The following is a 24,701-nucleotide window of genomic DNA, read 5'->3' as shown; positions in this document are numbered from 1 at the left end:
GCCTGACTGGGTAGCGCTGCCACGTCGGGGCGGGGAAGAGCGTCGTCGCGTCCGGGTGACGTCTCCCGCGGGCGTCGGCAGGGTCGGCGGCGTCGGCAGCAGTGTCGACGGCAGCGGCGGCGGCGGGTGGGAAATGGCGGAGTATCTGGCCTCCATCTTCGGCACCGAGAAAGACAAGTGAGTGGGAGCCCCCCGCCGGGGGTTGGGCGCGATCGGGGCGCAGGGTGGTTGAGGCGGTGGGAGGGCGACCGGGGAGGCCCAGGCGGGCCGGCGCGGCGGCGGCGGGGGAGGGGCCCGCGGCGGGAAGGAGCGGTGGCCCTTCCGGCCCCTTGCGCGCCCTCCGGAGCCGCCGCCTCGTGGGCCGCGCGGCGGAAAAATGGAGCGGGGAGAATGAATGGGGCCTCTTTTCGGGGCGCCGCGGCCGAGCTTTCTCCGGCCTTGGGGTCTGGACTGGCTGATCGCCCGACGTCCGGGCCTCCGAGTCGCCGGCTCCCGGAAGCCGCCTCGAGCCGCGCTGAAAGTTGCCTGGAGCATCCGGGCCTTTTGGACGTGGACACGTTTGCTCCAACTTTCGGCTGTGAATGTTCTGTCGAGCAAGCTCTGGTACCAGCCTCGCCAGTATTCAGTCGCTTATCTAACTTAGGGTCCTAAGCGTTGGTGTTTTATCCACTTAGCCAGCCTCTTGCCTGTTTAAGCGACCACTGGGCCGGCAGTAAGGAGATATGACAAGAAAAAGTATGGTGGAGACCACTGGATTAACTATCTAACCACAAGAGACGTGATCCGCTCATAACATACAGGTGCTCCTCGATTTACCATGGGATTGCGTTCCGATAAACCCATCATGAATCGAAAATGCCTTTAATACCCCGATAAACCCATCATCTAAGTTGAAAATTTGTAAGTCGGTGACTGTTCTTGAAGACACAATTCTGATATAAGGAAAAAGATGTTTTGATTTTTTCCTTAAGGTTGCATGCCTTCCCTAATCAATCGTTAGGTTAAAAGCAAAACATTTAATTTCAGCTTTAATTGCCACCTTGGCACGTACTAATTTCCAGTGAGTTGGCTGTAGTTTAGACTAAATGGAATGTTTTCAGACGTTTGAAGGATAATTCTTACTTTGAAAACCTAAAGACTCAGCATCTGGCTTAATTTACTCTTTAGTTATCTTGGCATTCTTCAGTGCCATACAAAGTTAACATGACTTTATGTTTTCAGTGATAAACCCCTAAGTTTGTCATAGATGTTTTTAGTGCCACTTTTTTCAAACGCTATTTAAAATGTTTCTCTTTTCCAGGATGGAGTCTATCTTGTAAAATGTCCTCTTCACACATGGTAGAATCTCCTGTGTTGTTTGGATGAGGAGGCTATATTTCTAGCAAAATTTTAAGCCAAAATCTACCAGTTATAGTCACTCCAGAAACATTTAGTGGGGGTCAACTATAGGTCAGTTTCTGGAGACTTAAACATGGGTAAAATTTGGGTATTATCCTTAAGGAACTCACGGTATGAGCTTGGCGAATGAATAGACCAGCTCTATCGGAACAAGAGGCTCTTCTGAGTTTAGGGTGAAGAACTAACACATGTAGGATCGGGGCATCATTAATTTCGCCTTTTCATATTTGCATGTGGCATGACTTCTGTCTTGTAAAAGTCTATCTCCCTATATTTCTGCTATAAGCAACCACATTTCAATCTATTGGGCTATACTATAAAGGTCATGGTTTTAATTCAGGAAAGTTGATTATTTAATCTAGGTTACTTGTGTTTTCTTTTCAGGGAGACGTGGGGTTTTAGCTTCCAGGAAACAGGATCAACTCCTAAAAAATGAAGCTGATGGTTCATATTAACTTTAATTATTATTTAAGCTAAGAATAAAATATAGATCTCTACCAATTAAAAAATGTTTAGCTTATTATATGTTTGAAGTTATAGATGTTTTCTAGATTCAGGGATATCCTAATAGCTTGTCTGTGGTTTAATTGTGTGGAATAATTGGATATTAATTGTTGAGGCCCAGGGCTTGCCCATTCTGAGGTAGTTTTTAAATAAGCTTTCTTTATTTTTAGATGACTTCCTAAAGATATGCTATTGTCTAATCAAGTTAAATAATCTCAAGACCTGTAAGTTTGCAAATATATATAGTCACTTTCCTCTCCTGATAAATTTGGACTTTCCCGTCTTTATTGCTACCTGATAATAAATCAGTGGCTAGTCAGTCTTCATGGTCCATCAGATTTCACTGAGGTTGAGGCCCTTCAATCTTAACTCTGGATTGACTGTTTAAAACATAATGGCACTTGGTTAAAAAAAAAAAATTGAATTTTGAACAAAGTCTGTCCGGTAAGATGTCCTAATTCATCAGAGATCGGCTTCCCTCCCTGACATTGCTGGCACACAGGCATGATTGCTGGTTCCATTGGATATGGATCTGGATTGTTAGCGTATTTGAACAGTATTAAGGGAGGGTTTTGCAGTAGAGACAGAAGGTGACGTAAGGTGGTTCCTAAGGTGGGTTCGGTCAGTCCCCTAATAGTTTGTTTTCAGTGTATTGAGACCAGGAGAATTGATTTACTTCAGACCTATTTTTTGAAACTCCCTGTTGGTCTGGTGTCAGGCGTTTAGAGAGACTCTGAACTTCGTTTTCTGTTTTCCTTAGATAATGATAGCACTTCATGAGCACCATATGTGAAGCACACATACGTTCTGTCTGACTCTCAGAACAGTGCCACATTGGCATTGTCATCATTTACAGATGACATCTGAGAGCTAGGGTGACTTGCCCAAGCCCAAGCAGCTGGTAGCAGAGTTGGGATCTTAACCCTCACCACACCGGTGTTTTCAAGAGAGAACTTGGTCGTGGAGAACTGGAGAACAGATACTGCCTAAGTTACATTTAGTTTTAGACTAATTTAATACTCCATTTAAGAAACAAACAGAACAGCTGTGCAGTTAGGAAAGTGGAGGGGATTTGAATGAGGAGGAGGCGGGTTAGAGTTAGAACCGTCTTTGCTGAACAAGTAGTGTGTTTGCAGAAAGGGAAGTTGAAGTTACGTTGTCCTAAAATACAGCAAGGAAGAGGAGGTGCTTAATATCACGGAAAAAAGTCTGTGTCATGTTTCTGTGAGGTTAAAAGTAATTTGATAGTGTATGTCATGCTGCTGACATATTTCCATGTGTTTGATATCTTCCCAGCAAAATAATCAGCTCTCATTTTCCCTTACAGAGTCAACTGTTCATTTTATTTCAAAATTGGAGCATGTCGTCATGGAGACAGGTGCTCTCGGTTGCACAATAAACCGACGTTTAGCCAGGTTTGTTTGCCTTTTTTTTCATGTAAAGTATAAAAACTTCATGTTCTTTTCAAAGACAGTTAATTTCTACATATTAAGCAAGTCATTTTTTCTCTCGTAGTTGTATTTTCCATTTGTGTTCATAAGTGTGTTCTTTTATTTAAATAATAGTGAGGCAGGTGATCCACTTCCAGTGGAAGGTCTGAGACCACCACTCCTTGTTTTTATCATTAGAGAAACTTTAAAAATCAGTTTTTGATGTTTGTGTGTTGGCTGTGCCTGATATTTGCTGCCCTGCCATCTTCCCTACCCCCTCTGATAGACATGGGTCCAGAGGGGGTGGCCGTGCCAGCCTTGGGTTAGCCTCCTCCAGGCACCAGTGGACACGGAGTGGGCTTTCTGCTCTTTGCTGTCTCCAGACAGTAGAGGTGATGGAGCCACCTTCCAAGCTAGCGTGATTGTCACCAGGCCCATCATGCTGCTCGAGCTTCTCTGGCTGCGTCCTCACTTTCACATCCCTAGCTGAGGAAACAGCGAGTCGCATCACGTCATGGAAACATGAAAAATTAAGCTGAAAGGTAGAAAATGGGCCGTAAATTGCTCTTAGCGGGTCTGTTTGGTTAATTGAGGAGTGCCTGTTATCTTGGGCTTAGATCCGCTCTGAGTTCAGTTCAATCAAAAGTTGTGATTTTTGATAGTTTTATTTTTGGTTAATTGAAGAAAAGGCAAAGGTTGGTACACTATAAAGGATCACTTACGGATTAAAGGGAGAAGGCACCTCTAATCGGAGCAGAAAACTTGTGCCCACGTTGATGAGAACATTTGAAATTTGAAAATCGATGCCCAAGTCTTTCCAGATGGAGGGCTGGGGAACTCCTTCCAACCCACCCTTGAAGTCTAAATGTGCAGCCTCTGAGCTGTTGAGTAGCTATTATGCGTGGTCCCTGGGAGCTGCCAGGCTCTGCCTTTGAGCTCACATCTGTCTGTATACGTTTTCCTGTAAGCATTTAAGAAAATCTACCACTTTGTATAAGTGAGCTGGGAGAAGGAAACATGGGTTTTTTCCGGTTGAAGCCCATGGACGACCCCACAGCACACAGTGTTTTTAGAAGGGAAGAGGATGATGGCTTTTCCCTCCATTATGCTAATTACCAAGTGGTTAGTATAATAGCAGTCTGTCTTTTGATAGCTCTGAACATGAGTTTCTTTTTACAAATTTCAAAATCTTGGAGAACTAGCTTTACATTTTCTGTGTATTGTAATTGTTTTTTCTTTAATGTTTTGATTTATGACCCGAATCTCCCCTAACTAAACCGGTGGCCATGGATTGTGGTATAACCAAGCATCTTAAGTGACCACCCAGTTCTTTGATTTTGGGGGGTGTCGCAAGTGTTGGGCTGAGAGAAATCAACTGTTCCCTATTCTAAAAGTTTAATCTGGCTGGAGGCACTTTCTTTATGTTTTTCTGGATCATAGATTACCTGAGAATGTGAAATGTGAAGTTAATTTAGGCATTCCAGATCAGTGCTGGGGAGAGCCCATTGGAGCTCGATGGGGTCAGTAGTATGTGTCAGCTTAAGCATCCTAGTTTGATGCGTGGGTTTGTTTTGGTTGGTTTTAGGCAATCCTAGCCACCCTTGGCTTTCCCATTAGACTGCATTGCCTCTTTACGTTAAGCTTCCTTCATTAAATAGCCACTGCCAGAATACCTGAGTGAGACCAACTGAATTTTACTGTTGAATAATTGGGCTCAGTTTAGCTTTTCATCAGGGTTGTCATGGTACGGTCATTTCAGTTCAAAGCCGAGTCAAGTCAGCTTTGGGAAGCCTCCCAGGCCTGAGTTCAGTTGACTCAGGGCTGTACTTGACGGCTTATGGAAGAAACGGGGCCCTGATGCAGGTCTGAGTGGTTCAGTGTGGACAGTTTGTCAGACCTCCCTCATAGGTGGGGTGGGCTTCCCAGCTGCACACCTTTGACTGAGGGACTCTTCATACAACCACTCCCCTTTAAACAGAGCTAGAAATGGAGCTGGCTGGTTTTATAAAACCACCACTTACAAAACTGCTTCACGTGGATATTGTTGAGACTAAACATTTATTTTTCTAAATCATGCGAGTGATTGCTTTAGCTTGTAAATCTCTAGCATAATTCAGGGTGGGTTTCTTTATAAGCTGCTTACAGTGATATGGACATTAAGATTCATGTAATATATTAGCCTACTAACTTAAACATGGTTTGTTTTTTCAGACAACTTGATTTTAAGAAGAACGGTACAGTGTAAGGTTTCAAGTCTGCCTGATCCAGTTTAAAGCACAAGGGCTAAAAGGATTTTTTTTCCTTAAAAGAAGGATCGGAAAAGAGCAAATGTTTTAAGCTATTGTATTATGTAAACAGAGATCCCACCAAGAAAGTATAAATCAGAGCCGGGTGTCCATGACAGTTGACAGACCTGTTTGGTGTGCCTGTTTTGCTAGGAGACCAGAGAACTTGATGTACTGCAGACAGCTGAGTTACGCATTTGGTTTTGAAAAATTATCTTGTGTGAGGAATATGATTATAACGTGAATTTTTCCACATCTTGGTGTCTGCTAGCTTGAAGTACAAGAAAATGTTAGTATTCTACTATTTATCTTGCATTAAAACACTTTAACATTGAAAACGTGGGACTAATCAAAACAATACAGTTTCTTCTTGGTTGCTGGCTGACTTGACCCAAGTCACTGCTCAAACTCTGTTTTCATAATATGATGGTTTTGGTGTACTCTTCAGAAGACAAATGTCTGACTTGCGGGAAAAAAACAAACGTTTAGCCATTTGCAAACAAATTGTCTCTTTGCAATTGTCTAATATATGCACAGCAGCCAGTAGAATTCCCCTTTTTATTTTTTTTTCCCCGCAGACCATCTTGATTCAAAACATCTATCGTAATCCCCAAAACAGTGCACAGACGGCTGACGGCTCACACTGTAAGTCCCACAGTTGGAGAAATTTTTTTAAAACAATGGTGTTAAAGAGCCCACTCTTAATTGAGACAAATAATGTTGGCTTCTGAGCTGCTGACATAGAGCTGTTGCAAACAGGACAAGGTGCTGGAACTCCTTGGCGCACACAGCAAGAACTTGATACTTGGCCACGTTCAGGAGGCTTTTCCCTTCTAGGGAGGGTCACTGGCCCGGCCACCTCCATTGATTGACATTTGTCATGAGAGCAGGTCCGTCCATGTGAAACGGATTTCAACATTTTGAGCCATTCATTGGTCTTTACAGTGACTGAACCCCTGGCCTTTATTAAGTTCTTTGTGTAAAATTAAAACTCTTAGGAATATTAAGGAATCAATGAGGTAAGTTGCCCAGTAAGTGTGGGTTTTATTTCACCATTATAATTTTTCCTCCAGGAAGTGGAGATTTCATGATATGTAACAATTGTATTTCTCTAATACAGTAATTTTTTTCCATCAGTTTATGTAAGCATTATTCTTTCCGAGTTCATTAAAAATTTTCTGCCACATCTAAGAACATTTTGGTGCTAGCCTGGCAAACTATTTGTGCTTTTACCTGAATTGGAATTTTGAAAAGGAGAGTTTTCACGTTCTGTGAGCAGAAGTACAAGATGGGCATATCATGAGACCTCCGTTACACCGCAGTGTTAGGGATTCAAGGCAGCCGCCAACTGAGAAAACGCCTCTGCTTCTCCAGAAAATAACTTGCTCTCTTTTCAGCACTGAATCTCAACTGAAGCACTTGCCAGAGGCAGCCGGTTAAGTGTTTACCTTTAATTTTCCATAATATAAAGTTGTTGCGTTTTGTATTTCAGACCATTGCCCTCTTGAACATTTACCGTAACCCTCAAAACTCTTCCCAGTCTGCTGACGGTTTGCGCTGTAAGTTCATACAAGTTCCTTCCCCGGTTCCCTGGGCTTGCGTGTCAGAGCTCAGTGTCCACTCCATCTGGTCTGCCGTGCTAGTGTCAAGGACCGCGTTTCACTAGAGGTGGCAAGGAGCTTTCGTCCCACTGACCCCACGGAAACCTCTTTTGGAGATTTGAACTCCCACCGTGTGTTAAAAAGGGAAAAAGTAACTGGAAAGGGTGCCCTTTAAAACAGTCTGGAGCTGGGCCGGGCGCGGTGGCTCACGCCTGTAATCCCAGCACTTTGGGAGGCCGAGGCGGGTGGATCATGAGGTCAGGAGTTCAAGACCAATCTGGCCAACGTGGTGAAACCCCATCTCTACTAAAGATACAAAAATTAGCTGGGCGTGGTGGCGGATGCCTGTAATCCCAGCTTCTAGGGAGGCTGAGACAGAGAATCGCTTGAACCCGGGAGGCGGAGGTTGCAGTGAACCGAGATCGTGCCGCTGCACTCCAGCCTGGGCGACAGAGTGAGACTCCGTCTCCAAAAAAAAAAAAAAACAGTCTGGAGCTGTTGCTGCCCCTTCTTCCTTTACTTTGGCCGTCATCCTAGAGGGAATGTACTGGAATTAAACGTCGAGTCATATTCTTCCCTCTTAGAGCAACAGAATTTGAATGTTTCTCTCACTTTCTGGAATTTTTAAAAAGCAAACCTTTTAAGTTATTTTTTCAGATTTTATTTCTCATTAGCCTTTTTTCCTTGAACTCCATTTTGGAGTGCACCCTGTAGTTGTAAGAGCATTGTGCTGAGAGCATTCCCCAAATGAGGGTCTGCAGCTTGCACTGACCCCTGAGTTCCTCACCCACCAGCCCCGTGCCGACCCGTCTAACCCGTGTGGGGGTGCTCCACTCAAATAGGCCCTTGGCAGAAAAGATTGTCCGTTCTGTCCACACACTGCCTGGATACAGTCTCCAGCTCTAGGAGATGGAATTGGTTTGCTCCATTTAGAAATAGATCAAAACTGGGCATTCAGTAGATGGTACCAATATCTTCCTGTACTGGGAAATACTAAATTTAGGTTGTGAATATTTACCTAATGATAATTTTTAGAGAAGGAGATATCATAGATGAGTATGATTGGGAAGTTCAGAAAACTAAAATTTGATTTTTACAGCCATCCAACTATAGAATCATTGGAATTTAGTCATTTATGGATAAATTAAAATGAACACCTGGACTCTTGTTAAAATCAAAAAGTCCAAACCAAAGATAGGCACTTCCCATTCACCATTCTGTTTTAAAGCAGTAAAAATTGAGGTGCCCTTGGATATCCACAAGCCTAAATTGTGTACACCCTTGAACCAGAGCCCCTCAGTTAATGGGGTGACCGACATGGGGTAGATGATCCCAGGGGGCATTCCCCTCTTGAGCTGGCCCTGCACTGGGTGGCCTGGGGATTGTGCTTCCTTGCACAGTGGTGCGCATTTCTATGTGTGGATGAGATTTTCTTATCAACTTTTCCTGCCAAGACACTAAATGCTTTTCAGTGCTAATACTGACCTGATAGTAGAGATTTCTTTCCCTGAGTCGGATGGTAGCAGGATTTACTTGGTAACCCTTGGTTTAAAATACCTGTTTTTTTGTTTGTTTGTTTTCTTTTGTTTTTTAAGGAAATAAGATCAATAGGCGGAGGGAAATGTTTCTATATGCACTTATTAAATAATTTTTGTTAACAACCCTGCCCTGGGATAAAAGTGAATGGAAGTACATGACTGAGTAACAGTAATTAATTCTTTGCCCTGATCGTTTATTTGGGGACTGTATATGCTTTCTTGACTGACAATAGAATGTTGTATTAGTTTTCATTGTGTCTTTATTTGCAGTTCACAGCACTTTTGTTTTGCATATGCTACAAACTAAAAGTTTAGCAATTACGTTACATTCCAATTCTGGGGTCCAGATTGTACAAATTAGATGAAATTCTAATTCGTCATTTTAGGAAGAAATCAGTTACCTAAAATTACTGGCTCTTTTTAACATACCCTTTAGTATGTAAAAAAATAAGCTTCAAATGCGTGGGTTAAAGTTAACTATCAATCCCAGTTTAAGAATGATATTTCTGCAAGAAAACTGCTTTATTTTCCAAGTTGTATTTAACATAGGCTGAGTCACAAATAAGTTTTTAATTGTATCTTAATGCAGTTGTCTCTGCCTTTCAGGTCACTTTTGATTGAAACATTTTAAGCAGAATAAATATAGCCAATAATTTAAAATAATCACCCCAAAATCATTTCTCAAACCTGCTAAAACTTTGAGCACGTGAATAATTTTCTCCTCTTCACATTCTTCTTATGTGGGAAGGAAGTGAATTTGAAATACTAAAATCTGCCCTTTGGAATAGGCTACTTTGGCCGTTTGTAACTTGATTTCTACTCGGGGAGGAAGGTACATTCCCAATAGCTTTTCAATTGGGATATCCTGTGATATGATTGACAGGCTGTCCGAGTAGTTACACTTAATAAAATTTGGGTTTGAAAGCAGATTCCTGGAAGTTCAAAAATAACTAAAACAGCCCCAGATAGGTTAGAAAGTGAACTTAAATCATTCTCAGAATTAGAAAATAAGAAGTTATTTTTTATCCTTAAAGATAAAAAGGGGGCCGGGCACGGTGGCTCACGCCTGTAATCCCAGCACTTTGGGAAGCCAAGGCAAGTGGATCACGAGGTCGAGAGATTGAGACCATCCTGGCCAACATGGTGGAACCCCGTCTCCACTAAAACTACAAAAATTAGCCAAGATTACGCCACTGCACTCCAGCCTGGAGACAGTGAGACTCCGTCTCAAAAAAAAAAAAAAAAAAGATAAAAAGAGTTTTGAGAAAGCTCAAAGACCCGTGTGCCAGCAGTCAGGTGCCCACGTTGGGTGCACAGGCTAAGGCAGCCGGCCCAATCTGGAAACCAGTCAGGCTTTTGCCAGCCCCTAATCTAGCTGATTGGAACATGTTTGTTGATACACCAGCTCTGTGATTTCTCAGGTTTAGAGAACTCTAGAATTTGATAGAGTGGGCCGGGGGCAGTGGCTCATGCCTGTAATCTCAGCACTTTGGGAGGCTGAGGTAAGCAGATCACGTGAGGTCAGGAGGTTGAGACCAGCCTGGCCAACATGGTGAAACCCCGTCTCTACTAAAAATACAAAAATTAGCCAGGCATGGTGGTGCGCGCCTGTAGTCCCACCTACTTGGGAGGCTGAGGAAGGAGAATTGCTTGAACCTAGGAAGTGGAGGTTGCAGTGAGCCAAGATCGCGCCACTGCACTCCAGCCTGGAGTGGACAGAGACTCCATCTCAAAAGAAAAAAAAAATTAATTAAATTTGATAGAACGATGATGGGGATAGAGTATAAATTTGCCAAATCTACCCACGCAACAGACATGATTTTACCTAATACATGTGAATTATGAAGAATAAACTTAAGAGTGCTTGCGCCGGGCACGGCGGCTCACGCCTGTAATCCCAGCACTTTGGGAGGCCGAGGCAGGTGGATCACGAGGTCAGGAGTTCAAGACTAGCCTGGCCAAGATGGTGAAACCCCATCTCTATTAAAAATACAAAAATTAGCCGGGCGTGGTTGTGGGCGCCTGTAATCCCAGCTACTCAGGAGGCTGAGGCAGAGAATCGCATGAGCCCAGGAAGCGGAGGTTGCAGTGAGCCGAGATCGCGCCACCGCACTCCAGCCTGGGTGACAGAGTGAGACTCCGTCTCGAAAAAAAAAGAATGCTTTCATCAGCAAAACATTGTAACATTCCCTTTACTTGAGGGCGTCCACAATACCGTAAGGTTGCGTGAACTGTCCTACTGAATCTTCATGGTTGCTTGGATTTTAATCACATCAGAAGAATTTGAGAGCATACCATGGCTGGCAGTCCATAAAAGACTAGTTAGGAACATCAGCTTTTAATCATTGACCCTGCTTTCAGGTTTCATTTTAAACTTACAGAAGAGGGGAAGACATCAGTGTGCTTATTTGGTCTTTACTCTAAATCTTAAAAGGAAGAAAATTTTAATATTTCTTAGTTTGAGCCCAGGTGCGGTGTCTCACGCCTGTAATCACAGCACTTTGGGAGGCCAAGGCAGGCGGATCACTTGAGGTCAGGAGTTCAAGACCAGCCTGCCAACGTGGTGAAACCCTGTCTGTACTAAAAATTAAAAAAAAAAAAAAAAAATTAGCCGTGCGTGGTGGCAGTCGCCTGTAGTCCCAGCAACTCCAGAGGCTGAGACAGGAGAATCGCTTGAACCCCAGAGGTGGAGGTTGCAGTGAGCTGAGATGGTGCCACTGCACTCCAGCCTGGGCGACAGAGCCAGACTGCATCTTGTGGGTGTAAAAAAAAAATTTGTAGTTTGAGAGTCAACTTTTTCCTCACAGTTTCTGAAAATGTGGCCCTTTTGATGCTGATGAAAGCTGGTTGTGATTTTAACACCTTAGTAGCCAGAATCGAGACTGTCATGGGGACATTTAAAATCTCACCACACTTGACACCATTCACAAGTAGCCATGTGGCTCAGTCTCCTGAGTGCTCCTGCAGAGTGCAGCTCTGCCAGGCTTTTCTCTAGATAATCTCGTGTGTGTTACTGTAGCAGTTTGAGTTTAAACACAAGAGTTCACTCGGTTAACGTGTTCTAACCAGCAAGATTTCTGTTGTTTGCAGGTGCCGTGAGCGATGTGGAGATGCAGGAACACTATGATGAGTTTTTTGAGGTGAGAGAATTGAACTCTGTGACTGATAGACCTGTTGATCTTCTGTATCTGTTTGGAAGGATTTAAAATGTTTCTCTGCTAATAAACATACATGAGTTATATCTAATGACACTTTGTAATGTATAACGAGTCTTAAACCACTGTGGTCTCCCTTCAGGAGGTTTTTACAGAAATGGAGGAGAAGTATGGGGAAGTAGAGGAGATGAACGTCTGTGACAACCTGGGAGACCACCTGGTGGGGAACGTGTACGTCAAGGTAGGAGCCAGGGCGAGACGGCGGCGTGGCCGCTTAGTGTGCCGGGGCCAAGGCCGACAGAGGATGGGGTGCCTGCCGCCATGCACCTTGAGATCGTGGATGCTCAGGTGCACAGCAGGGTCGGGTGCACTGGCTCGGCGCCTACCGGCTGCGTCATATGTGGCGGTGGCCAGCCCGCACGTGCGCCCAGCCAGCAGAACTGAAGGACAGACCGTACACCACAGCCTCGTTATTTCAGTGTAGAATATTTAGTACCTGTTGGTTAGAAGCTGTGTGGACTAAGGAAAAGTTAGGTTTACTCACATGTTTGGTTTCTTTTTTTTTTTTTAGTGAATAAAACTTTATTTGCCTACACAGCCATATTTGCTCCTTTAACCAGTTGAATTTGAAAAATGAAAGCAACATTTGGCAAAATCTTGGACTATCTTGAAGTTAATCTCATTGAAAATTAAAGGATTTTTCAATTATCCTGTAATACTGTTCCACCTTACTATACCTGAGTGTGCATATCTCTCTCTGATACATACTTGGATTGGTAATTGAGAAAGTCTTATTAAAGCGTGGATGGCAAGCACTTCTGTTTTTGTCTTTTCAGTTTCGCCGTGAGGAAGATGCGGAAAAGGCTGTGATTGACTTGAATAACCGTTGGTTTAATGGACAGCCGATCCACGCCGAGCTGTCACCCGTGACGGACTTCAGAGAAGCCTGCTGCCGTCAGTATGAGATGGGGTGAGTGAGGAGTGGCCAGTGACGTGACTGAGCACAGTTCGGGGCCGTGTGCACACGAGGTAGTAAATGTCTCCTTCCAACCCCCCCACAGAGAATGCACACGAGGCGGCTTCTGCAACTTCATGCATTTGAAGCCCATTTCCAGAGAGCTGCGGCGGGAGCTGTATGGGCGCCGTCGCAAGAAGTGAGTATTCCTGTGCCCGTTGTTAAGCTCAGTGGCTTCTTTCTCCCCTCACAACCCTCCCCCTTCCAAAAAAAAAATTTTCTTGGCATAGGTGTCGTTTCTGTTTTTTAAAAGGCAGTGCTTAGAACATAGTACATATTTTTAAATATCCAAATGTCCTCTTTGGAGAAGAATATTCACCTGCACACAGGTAACTTCATTATCTAACTTCTCAAGTAGAGATCAGATCTTAGTAATCAAGCAAGAGGGCGGTTAGCTAGGCAGCCGCGGACATGAGGCTCGTGGAGAAAGTGGGCATGCAGTTTATTCTCCCAGATATTACAAAGAAGAAGAAGAATAGATGTTGTAACCTCCTTTAGATCAGGGATGGCTTCCCTGGGACACATTGGAAGAATTGTCTTGGGTCACACAAAATACACTAATGATAGCTGATAGCTTTTTTTTTAATTGCAAAAAAAAATCTCATAATGTTTTAAGCAAGTTGATGAATTTGTGTTGGGCCGCAGGTTGGACAAGCTTTTGCTTTACATATTTCACATGTCCACTGGGGTTTCTTTTGGTTTTGCTTGTTGGTTTTAGGGCATTTCATTATGTCTTGGGATCGCTGGCATCCTCCCTTCGGGACACTGGCAGAATCAGGCCCAGCGGTCACATCTCTCTGATCCTACATTTAAATGTCCGACAGGTCACAGAGCAGAGAAAATCAAGATGTCAGAATCGAACCGATTGAGTTCTGAGTCTGGAGAGGTTCTCATCCCTCTTCTGTTAAACATGGACTAGTAAATAGATGGGTGGCAATTGTTTTATTGTCAGCATTCAAGAAGCATAAGAGAAAAACAGGCCTGCTCTCCCCAGCCCAAAAACCTGATGGACACAGTAGCTATGAGCGCCTGAAGCGTGGGGTCAGTGAGGGTTGAAGATGGTATGTGTCCCCCTCATTTTGATTATGATTTCCTGTGACCATTTGAGTTGATTCTAGAAGAAGACAGAAGATGCAAGGTATTACACCTGTTCACTTCTAAGTTGCACATTTTTTTCTCCTGAAACTTTTAACACCTGAAATCAGGGTGCCTCTCAGTCACGGCGTGCAGTCTCTTCAGCAGTGTCTTTCCTTATCAGTGCCATTGGCTTGAGGAGCTGCGCGTGTTGAGAGTGTGGGTGTGGTTCTGTGCTGTGTGCCGTGGTTTGGGTGGCATGGTTTTGTTTCTTTTCCTTGGTTGCAGGCATAGATCAAGATCCCGATCCCGGGAGCGTCGTTCTCGGTCTAGAGACCGTGGTCGTGGCGGTGGCGGTGGCGGTGGTGGAGGCGGCGGCGGACGGGAGCGTGACAGGAGGCGGTCGAGAGATCGTGAAAGATCTGGGCGATTCTGAGCCATGCCATTTTTACCTTATGTCTGCTAGAAAGTGTTGTAGTTGATTGACCAAACCAGTTCATAAGGGGAATTTTTTTTAAAAAACAACAAAAAAAAAAACATACAAAGATGGGTTTCTGAATAAAATTTGTAGTGATAACAGTATTCTTGGTGTAACTTATTTCTTGTGGAAGTTCTTTAAATTTCTTTATGAATCTGCTAGTCATCTTGGAGGTAAAGATTAATATCCATCCACCACTTTGAGTATAAATGAAATCATATTTTTTATCTTAGGGCATGAAATAAAACACATACCAGGTGAGATCTACATGCTGAATAATCCAGAATTTCTCGAGGCTGTCATGGAAAGCCTTTTGGGGTTTCTTTTCTAACTGGTTAGTGAAGAAGTGCTTAGCTATAATCAGTAGACACGCTGTAGACTGCACTGATGTTGGGAAGAAGGCTGATCTGTGGTGAGACACAGTGGGTGGGCCCGACCCATGTTACCTTCTCGTTCCTGCGAGTTTGTGTCAAGAACCCAATGTGTTCGTGGGAGGGAGCAAAGTTCGGGGATTACAGGTGTGAGCCACCGTGCCTGGCCTCCCTGTAGTATTCTTTTGCTTGCTGTTGAGTCAGGAGGCCTAACAAGCTTACCATATGCATGTGTTTGTAAGTAGATAAGGATCATTTTAAATATTTCTGAAACCATGATTAATGGGGTCATTGCCCTGCTAATTGGAGAAAATCTGTTGCCGTCAAATGAACTGAGTATGGGGAAGGGATTGGTGTTGCGCCCACGGCAGTGTCTAAAGGGGTGATGGTGGTCACTGCCTCTTTTCTAGTTCAGGATTGAACTAGAATTTACCAAAAGGGAATAAACCTAAGAATGATTTCTGGAAAAAGTCTCAATTCAAAGTACAGAGGAAGAATAGAATCATAAAATCTGATTCTCGATCCTGTGCGATGGAAGGTAAGACTTTGAGTCTCAGAACACTAACAAGCCACGCGGGACGTGGCTATGGACGGCCCTAAAAAGCACTTTATTCCCAGACCGTGAATTTCACATTCCACGTACATTTTACCAAAGACGGGATCAACATAAGATTTCTAACTTTTAATTTGCCAAGTGGGACTTTTTAGCTTGCTCTCAAGTATCACCATCATTTCATGAAGTAAAAGTTCTATTTTGGAAATATCTAAACATACATGACAGTAGGGAATGCGGCAATAAAGCCCACATGCTTTACCCGGCGCACCCAAGTTTGCGTCCCTAACGCAGAGGACCCAGGAGAGGACAGCCCTCGAGCGTGTTCCGTGTTACGATGCTCCCTGCAGTGGCTTGTTATTTCATGTTTCCCAGGCTCCAGGGGTTCACAGCCACCCAGTGGCCAGCACCGCCAGGACGCTGGGACATGCATGCACACCGCGGGGTGAGCAAGACACAGTGCCTGCCTGGCGAATGCTGTGCCTCTGCCCTGGAGAAGCGGGGCTCAAATCGAAGCAGCACTTCCTAGGAACCACCGCTCCGTTCCCAGAGCTCCCTTCGGTCCAGATGAGCAGCCTGGGAAGTGAGAGGTCCAGGGGGGTGGCGGGGTTAGAATCTCAAGGGCTTTGGAAATAGCAAAGCTGGACCAGGGCGTGGGGGCATGGAAGGTAAATTTTACCTGCCCTGAAAATCCAGACACCAGCAAGGGGAGTTGTGGTTGACATGGGACAAAGCAGGAAGAAAAGGGACCTCTTTAGCTCTTTATCCCAGTTGACCCACGCAAGCTCTTGAGAAATAGGAGAGTCTCGCTCTGCAGAAGAGGGAACCGCTTCAGAGACCCTGAGTGGACCAGGCTGTCCCAGTGTGCTGTTCGCTGCAGGTGACAGACAATCTAACAAACTAGCTCCAACAACGAGAAGATGTATTGGGCCGGGCGTGGTGGCTCACGCCTGTAATTGCAGCATTTGGGGAGGCCAAGGCGGGCAGATCACGAGGTCAGGAGATTGAGACCATCCTGGCCAACATGATGAAACACTGTCTTTACTAAAAATACAAAAAAAAAATTAGCCGAGTGTGGTGGCACATGCCTGTAGTCTCAGCTACTCGGGAGGCTGAGGCAGGAGAATCGCTTGAACGCAGGAGGCAGAGGTTACAGTGAGCCAAGATTGTGCCACTGCACTCCAGCCTGGCTGATAAAGTGAGACTCCGTCTCAAAAAAAAAAAAAAAAAAAAAAAAAGATGTGTTGGCTTCTGTAATTAGGCCCAGTGGCCTTGCCCTGCTGAGCTCTGGTCTGTGCCGTGTGGGTTCCACATAACATTAGGCGAATAGCGAGATGGCCGATGCAGGCCGTGACAAGACACCCAGCATCTCGGTCTCATAGGCCCAAGTTGGCATCACTTATTTTTCCAACCTGAAAAAAAGGTCAGCTTCCAAATTCTATGAGCTCAGTGTGATACTGATCAAAATGGCCCACAAAACTACAGGGGCCTCCCAGTTCTGAATATGGATGCAAAACCCCCACATCCAATATTAGCAAACAGTCCAGCAGCGTGTTAAGGTAAATCTGCCACCAGTGGGTGTGATTCAATCCAGGAAGTCAAGGATGAATGCTATCAAATACTTCATCTGTTCTAAGTTTTCTTATGTTGTTTCTTTTATTTTTTGAGATGGAGTCTCACTTTGTCACCCAGGCTGGAGTGCAGTGGCACGATCTCAGCTCACTATAACCTCTGCCTCTCCAGTTCAAGTGATTCTTGTGCCTCGGCCTCCTGAGTAGCTAGGACCACGAGTACACACCACCATACCCGACTCATTTTTGTATTTTTCGCCATGTTGGCCAGGCTGGTCTCGAACTCCTGACCTCAGGTGACCCACCCACCTCAGCCTCCCAAAGTGCTAGCTAGGATTGCAGGCGTGAGCTGCTGTGCCCAGCCAACATTGTTTCTTATGGTTCCCCCAGTTATGCTTACGTTGCATCTCTTAGCTGGCTTCCATGTCTGTTATATTTTTAATTAGATGTATGATACATACAGCAAAGTACCTAAAAGCTAAACCTGGTTTAAAAGATAATTGCAAGGTGATCATCGTGGTCAAGAAGCAACACAAAGCCAGCATCCAGGCCAGCCCTCCCCGGCCATAAAATTCTTCTTCCCCCTAAAAGAAACAACTATCTTGACGTTTGCAATTATCATTTTGTTTTGCTTTTACTATTTTACAAACTACATATGGTTCACTAAACATTACAGTTTTGCCTGCTTTTAGAAGTGGAATCATGTATGATTTTGTCTGGCACAGCTTGTCCACAATATTCAACTGTGTTGGGTGTAGCTGGCCTAAGATTTGCAGCTGGTGGGTGCATCAGTCTGGAAAAAGCAAAGAATACAGCAGTAAGTAATGGTGCAGGTACAAGTGAGCAGCTGCAGCCGGGAGACAGGTGCGGAAAGAGGAGGAGGAGGGCACGTCCTGGCGCGTGGAGCAGTGAGGGCAGATTTCCTGCGGCAGGAACCAGGAACACACTGGGGTTGTCAGGAAGGACTAGCACCAGGTCACAACAGCCCTGAAATCCCAGGACTCAAGTCCCGCTCACCTACATGCCTGCCATCGGTCCTGCAGCTCAGAGCTGTCTTCACGGGGGCCAGGCTGACAGGGCAGCCCCCACCCAAAATGCTGCCAGCTTACAGGGAGGGAGGGAGAGAGAGGGGTGATGAGAGAGAGAGAGACTTCTTGCTGGCGCTCTGGCCCCTGACCAGAATGACCTGCAAGCTGCACATGCCACTGGGTGAAACCAGGCCCACAGTCACTCAGGACTGAGTACTGGGGGGCCCCAGAGGGAGGGATCCTGGGCATCCTTCCCCAGGTGTTGAAGACGTGTGCTGGGAAGAGATCAGGAAAAGGTTGGGGAGGACGTCAGGGAGAGCTCTCACAGGGCCTCATGGGCCATGGGAAGGACCTGGAATCTTTTTTTTTCCCTAGAAACAGGGTCTCATCATGTTGCCCAAGCTGGCTTCAAACTCCTGGGCTGAAGCCATCCTCCCGCCTCGGCCTCCCAAAGTGCTGGGAGTACAGGTCTGAGTGACCACACGTGGCTTGTCCCTGGAATCCCTAAGCTGAGTCGTGGGAAGGGTTTGAACAGGAGCATAAACAGCTCTAATTTATATGCTTAAAGCAGTTTCTCACTGCAGTGTGCGGGACAGACTGCAGGCCGGGCAGGAGTGCAGAGGAGAAGCACACAGACAGGACTGTCCAGGCAAGAGCAGAGGGCGGCTTGGACTGTGATGGGCTTGGGGTGGTCCTCTCCGCTTGGTTTGTAAGCTGTTCTGGTGGGGTGCAGTGATGGGTGACTGTGGTTTTAATTTTCGTATTTCTGATGGCCGGCACTTTTTCCTGCTGTTACCATTTGCATGTCTCTCTGTGAAGCCGGGTTTAAGTCTTTTGCCTATTTTAAAATATCGAGGCTGGGCACAGTGGCTCACGCCTGTAATCCCAGCACTTTGGGAGGCCGAGGTGGGTGGATCACCTGAGGTCAGGAGTTCGAGACCAGCTTGACCATCGTGGTGAAACCCCGTCTCTACTAAAAACACAAAAATTAACCGGGCCTGGTTGTCGGGCGCCTGTAATCCCAGCTACTCAGGAGGCTGAAACAGGAGAATCACTTGAACCTGGGAGGCAGAGGTTGCAGTGAGCCGAGATCACGCCCATTGCACTCCAGCCTGGGTGACAAAAGTGAAACTCTGTCTCAAAAAAAAATAAAAATAAAAAAATTGAGTAGTTTGTCATTTTCTTATTTATTTCTAGATGTTTTTTATATACGGTGGAGATGAATCTTTTGTTGACGTGCGTTGCAAATATTTTCTCCCAGTCTGTGGTTTGCCTTTTCTCTCTCTAAATGGTGTCTTGATGAAAGCCTGTTCTTAGAATTCATCTAAGTCGATTTACCCATCTTTCGTCTGTACACGGTGCTTTTTGTGTTCCATGTAAGATACTTCTTGCCTCCCTAAGTTCCTGCTGATATTCTCTGTCTTTGTTGTAAGCCTTATATATATATATTGTGTGTGTGTGTTTGTTTGGTTGGTTGGTTTTTTTTGAGATGAAGACTTGCTCTGTCGCCCAGGCTGGAGTGCAGTGGCACAATCTCAGCTCACTACAACCTCCACCTCCTGGGTTCAGGCAATTCCCCTGCCTCAGCCTCCCAAGTACCACAGGCGCCCGCCACCACGCCCGGGTAATTTTTGTATTTTTAGTAGAGATGGGGTTTCACCATGTTGGCCAGGCTGGTCTCAAACTGCTGACCTCAAGCGATCCACCTGCCTCAACCTCCCAAAGTGCTGGGATTATAGGCGTGAGCCCCCATACCCAGCCTGTTTGCTTTTTGTTTTGTTTTGTTTTGTTCTGTTTTTGAGATGGAGTTTCACTCTTGTTGCCCAGGCTGGAGTGCAATGGTGTGATCTTGGCTCACTGCAACCTCCGCCTCCCAGGTTCAAGCAATTCTCCTGTCTCAGCCTCCCAAGTATCTGGGATTACAGGCGCATACCACCACATCTGGCTAATTTTTGTATTTTTAGTAGAGACAGAGTTTCACCATATTGGCCAGGCTGGTCTTGAACTCCTGACCTCAGGTGATCCACCCGCCTTGGCCTCCCAAAGTGCTGGGATTACAGGTATGAGCTATGGTGCCTGGCCGCTTGTGTGTGTGTGTGTGTGTGTGTGTGTGCGCGTGTGTGTGTTTTGTTTTTTTTGAGAAGGATTATCGCTCTGTCGCCCAGGCTGGAGTACAGTGATGTGATCTCAGCTCACTGCAACCTCTGCCTCCCGAGTTCAAGCGATTCTCCTGCCTCAGCCTCCTGAGTTGCTCGAACTCCTGACCTCAAGTGATCTGTCTGCCTCGGCCCACCAAAGTGCTGAGATTACAGGCATGAGCCACTGCGCCCAGCCTGTTAGCTTGTTTTTGAGACAAGGTCTGGCTGTGTCGCCCAGGCTGGAGTGCAGTGGGTGTGATCTCAGCTCACTGCAACCTCCATCTCCTGGACTCAAGCGATCCGGCCACCTCAGCCTTCCAAGTAGCTGGAACTACAGGTGTGCACCACCACGACTGGCTAATTTTTTGATTTTTTTTTTTTTTTTTTTTTTTGTAGAAACAGGGATTCACCATATTGCTCAGGCTTGTCTCAAACTCTTGGGCTCAAGCCATCCTCCCACGTTGGCCTCCCGAAGTGCTGGGATTACAGGTGTAAGCCACTGTGCCCAGCCCCCGTCATAAGCTTTAATATGTTCACTTTCACATTTAGCTCTAGGATTTGTCTTCCTTTTGTTGTTGTTGTTGTTGAGACAGGGTCTCACTTTGTCACCCAGGCTGGAGTGCAGTGGCATAATTATAGCTCACTATAGCCTCAAACTCCTGGGCTCGAGTGATTCTCCCACCTCAGCCTCCCATGTAGCTGAGAATACAGGTGCAAGCCACCATGCCCATCTAATTTTTTTTTTTTAATATAAACAGGGTTTCACATGTTGCCAGGCTGGTCTCAAACTCCTGGCTTCAAGTGATCCACCGGCCTTGGCCTCCCAGAGTGCTGGGATTACAGGCGTGAGCCACGCATGCAGCCACGTTCCGTGTCGGTGTGAAATCAGCGCTTTCCTACATGGATATCCAATTGCTCCAGCAGCATTGATTGTAAAAACAACCACCACCTTTCCCTGCAGGACGCGGCTCCCTCTGTGGTAGTCCCGTCACCATATGCAGGTGGGTCTGTTCTTGGATTCCCTTCTGCTCGTGGGTCTTTTGCACGTCCTTGTGCCTGGGGTATATTTTGAATGAACAGGAGTCTACAGGGGCCAGGCACGGTGGCTCATGCCTGCAATCCCAGCACTTTGGGAGGCCTAGGGAAGTGGATCAGCCCAGGAGTTCAAGAGCAGCCTGGGCAACATGGTGAAACCCTATCTCTACAAAAAGTATTTAAAAACCAGCCAGGTACAGTGGCACATGCCTGTGGTCCTAGCTGCTCGGGAGCCCGAGGTGGGAGGGTCACTTGAGCCCAGAAGGTTGAGGCTGCAGTGAGCCAGGACTGCACCACTGCACTCCAGCCTGGGCAACGGAGCAAGACCTGACTCAAGAAAAAAAGAGCCTGTGGGATTTGCTGTTGCGTCCAGTGTGGGCTGCGAGAGAGAATTCAAGGATGCCTCTGAGGGTTTTCACCTGAGTAGACTTTTTTTGCCTTATCAACTTTATATCTGACAAAGCAGATTGGAGAACATGAATCTAGATTTTAAGGCCCAGAGAACTTGTAAGGCCATCCCCGTCCATGATCTGACCCGGGACTGCCCACCTGCGGGTCAGCTTGGGCCCACACAGCATGCAGGGACGCTGGCCCTGTGCCTGCTTGGGGGTAGGGAGGGAGTGAGTCCCCAGGGCTCGCGCCATTTAAACAGATCAGCACCCTGCAGTGCAGGCATCTGCACAAGTCAGCGCCGGAGCCTCGGCATGACGCGGTCAGACAGGTCACACTCCTCTCCAGGGAAGGATGGGGGGCGGGGGGCGGTGAGGAGAGAAGCCAGGAGTGGCCCCTCATGGAAACATGACACTGTTCCCGTGTTCCCTCACCCAGAGTGGGCTGGGCCAGGCATCAACCATGCCAAGGCTGTCCTCCCGCACCCTGAGGCCACTTCCTTAGTGCCCACTGCCACCCCTCAGGCTCCTCCTGGTTCCACGGACAGTTGGCTTCTTCCCCAGGAAGGTTTTGAACCAGTGAGATCCATGCAATAATCAGGTTAACTCAAGCGCCACCCGGCAGCCAAGGCTGACACGCCGCGCCGCCTCCCCGGTCTCGGGAGCTCCCAAGCGCTTTGCAAGAGATCAGCTGAGACCCATGGTGGCCTGAAGCCGCACAGTCTGGAAAATATGACTCCCCTCCCATGGCCGGGCTCCCCTCCCACCGCCAGGCTCCTAAGAGAAAACATGGCCTAAAGCTGAAACCGCCTTCTCCTCTCCAACACCCAGAGAAATTAAAGTCCAAGGTCTTTTCTTTCTAGCACGTCCTTTGTGACAGAACCTTCTCAACCAAACAGTCCCGAGACCGCCCAGATGGCTGTCTTCCCATGCCCGTGCTCCAGGGGCAGCAGGACAGGCCTGGAAACCGAGTCTGCAGGTCTGTGGAGCTTTCAGGAGAGAGCCGGGCCTGGGCCCAGCAACCCAGCAAGTGAGGTCACCACCCAGCCTCGGCCATCTTGCCAGGGGTTCCAGCTGACTTGTTAGACGGCATGGTGTGGCTCTCAGCAAGGAAGCCAGCCCCTCACCCCCCTGGGACTCCCCCTCAACAGGGCACCTCCCTCTCAGCAGCATTCCAGGAGCAGCTGGCCTGTTCACACAGCGGGGCATCCTTGGAGCCTACACTCCACCCCACGCAGCCAAACTCGATTTGGAAAACGCCTACCTCCAACTATTCAGGCACCTCGTCAAATCCCAGGTCTTTTTTAAAAAATAAGTTGAATCAGCCAGGGGCACGGTGGCTCACGCCTGTAATCCCAGCACTTTGGGAGGCTGAGATGGGCAGATCACCTGAGGTCAGGAGTTTGTCACCAGCCTGGCCAACATGGCAAAACCCTGTCTCTACTAAAAACACAACAATTAGCCAGGTGTGGTGGGTGCCTGTAATCCCAGGGAGGCTGAGGCAGGAGAATCGCTTGAACCTGGGGGATGAAGGTTGCAGTGAGCCGAGATTGCACCACTGCACTCCAGCCTGGGTGACAGAGCGAGATTCCGTCTCAAAAAAAATAAATAAATAAAAATAAGTTGAATCAGCCGGGTGTGATGGCTCACACCTATAATCCTAGCACTTTGGGAGGCTGAGGTGGGTGGGTCACCTGAGGTCAGGAGTTCAAGACCAGCCTGATAGGCCGGGCATGGTGGCTCATGCTGTAATCCCAGCACTTTGGGAGGCCGAGGTGGGCGGATCATGAGGTCAGGAGATCAAGACCATCCTGGCTAACACGGTGAAACCCCGTCTCTACTAAAAATACAAAAAATTAGCCGGGTGTGGTAGCAGGTGCCTGTAGTCCCAGCTACTCAGGAGGCTGAGGCAGGAGAATGGCGTGAACCCGGGAGGCGGAGCTTGCAGTGAGCCGAGATCACGCCCCTGCACTCCAGCCTGGGTAACAGAGCAAGACTCCATATCCAAAAAAAAAAAAAAGACCAGCCTGGCCAACATGGCGAAACCCCATCTCTACTAAAAATACAAAAATTAGCCAGGCACGGTGGAACGCACCTGTAATCCCAGCTACTTAGGAGGCTGAGGCAGGAGAATAGCTTGAACCCGGGAGACGGAGGTTGCAGTGAGCCAAGATTGCACCACTGCACTCCAGCCTGGGCGACAGAGTGAGACTCCGTCTCAAAAAAAAAAAAAAAGTTGAATCATAGGAAATTGCCATTTTTTTGTGGGTCAAAAGGTCACATTTCAGCAATTTCACGTGGTTCAAACTGGGGCTGATTGGCGTCGTGGGAGAACCGCAAAGTCCCATGGGTAAGAGTGGGCCCAGGAGTCCCGCCGCCTGGTCTCACCCAGCTCTGCTCCCTGTTCCTGCACACTCATCTTTCTCTTCTGTAAAGGGATGGTCAGGTGGTGCCCCTCCTTCAGTGTTAGGAAGATCCTGTCAGGTAACACAGGTGAAGCTCCCAGAGCAGGGCCTGGCACATCCGCAATCAGTGCATGGCAGTCAGTTGTTGCCGTTGTCGGTAGCAATAGCATTAGTAACTGTAGCCGGGTGTGGTGGCTCACACCTGTGCTCCCAGCTACTTGGGAGGCTGAGGCAGGAGAATCACTTGAGCCCAGGAGGTCAAGGCTGCAGGGCGCCATGAATGCACCACTGCACTCCAGCCTGGGAGACAGAGCGAGACCCTGTCTCTAGAAAAATGAAAGATACAGGCTGGGTGCGGTGGCTCACGCCTATAATCCCAGCACTTTGGGAGGCTGAGGCGGGCGGATCACCTGAGGTTGGGAATTCGAGACAAGCCTGACCAACATGGAGAAACCCTGTCTCTATTAAAAAATACAAAATTAGCTGGGCGTGGTGGCGCATGCTTGTAATCCCAACTACTCGGGAGGCTGAAGCAGGAGAAACGCTTGAACCCGGGAGGCGGAGGTTGCAGTGAGCCAATATCACACCACAGCACTCTGGCCTGGGTGATAGGGTGAGACTCCGTCTCAAAAAAAAAAAAAAAAAAAGAAAAAGAAAAAGAAAAGATACAGTATTAGTAACTGAAGGTGGGATGTGGGGGTGTGGGGGTGGGGCAGACACGCAGAACGGGGAG

At 46.9% G+C, this 24,701-nt stretch overlaps 1 protein-coding gene across 3 annotated transcripts; it reads left to right on the top strand.

Moving 5' to 3' along the window:
- The first annotated feature begins 45 nt into the window (after window positions 1-45).
- U2AF1 (U2 small nuclear RNA auxiliary factor 1) lies at window positions 46-14,582 on the top strand. 3 transcript variants are annotated; one of them, XM_034948243.3, is made up of 8 exons: window positions 46-177; window positions 3,230-3,317; window positions 7,110-7,176; window positions 11,847-11,896; window positions 12,054-12,152; window positions 12,748-12,881; window positions 12,973-13,065; window positions 14,289-14,582. In XM_034948243.3, exons 1-8 carry the CDS (start codon window positions 134-136, stop codon window positions 14,434-14,436), a joined length of 723 nt encoding a protein of 240 aa, XP_034804134.1. In that variant the 5' UTR covers window positions 46-133; the 3' UTR covers window positions 14,437-14,582. The 3 variants fall into 3 exon arrangements, with proteins under 3 accessions (XP_034804134.1, XP_034804135.1, XP_034804137.1); XM_034948244.1 differs by lacking the exon at window positions 7,110-7,176 and adding an exon at window positions 6,196-6,262; XM_034948246.3 differs by lacking the exon at window positions 46-177 and adding an exon at window positions 687-800.
- Window positions 14,583-24,701: the final 10,119 nt, after the last annotated feature.

This window comes from Pan paniscus, chromosome 22 (assembly GCF_029289425.2).
Source record: "Pan paniscus chromosome 22, NHGRI_mPanPan1-v2.0_pri, whole genome shotgun sequence".
Lineage (NCBI taxonomy): Eukaryota > Metazoa > Chordata > Mammalia > Primates > Hominidae > Pan > Pan paniscus.
The sequence above is the reverse complement of the archived record's forward strand: the minus strand, read 5'-3'. Positions and strand labels throughout refer to the sequence as shown.

Bases quoted from the DNA above. Each gene is read 5' to 3' on its own strand.
- U2AF1 (XM_034948243.3), top strand. From the start codon at position 134: ATGGCGGAGTATCTGGCCTCCATCTTCGGCACCGAGAAAGACAA. The intron at 3,318-7,109 runs GTTTGTTTGCCT...TTTGTATTTCAG, and splicing joins ATAAACCGACGTTTAGCCAG to ACCATTGCCCTCTTGAACAT. The intron at 12,153-12,747 runs GTAGGAGCCAGG...TTGTCTTTTCAG, and splicing joins TGGGGAACGTGTACGTCAAG to TTTCGCCGTGAGGAAGATGC.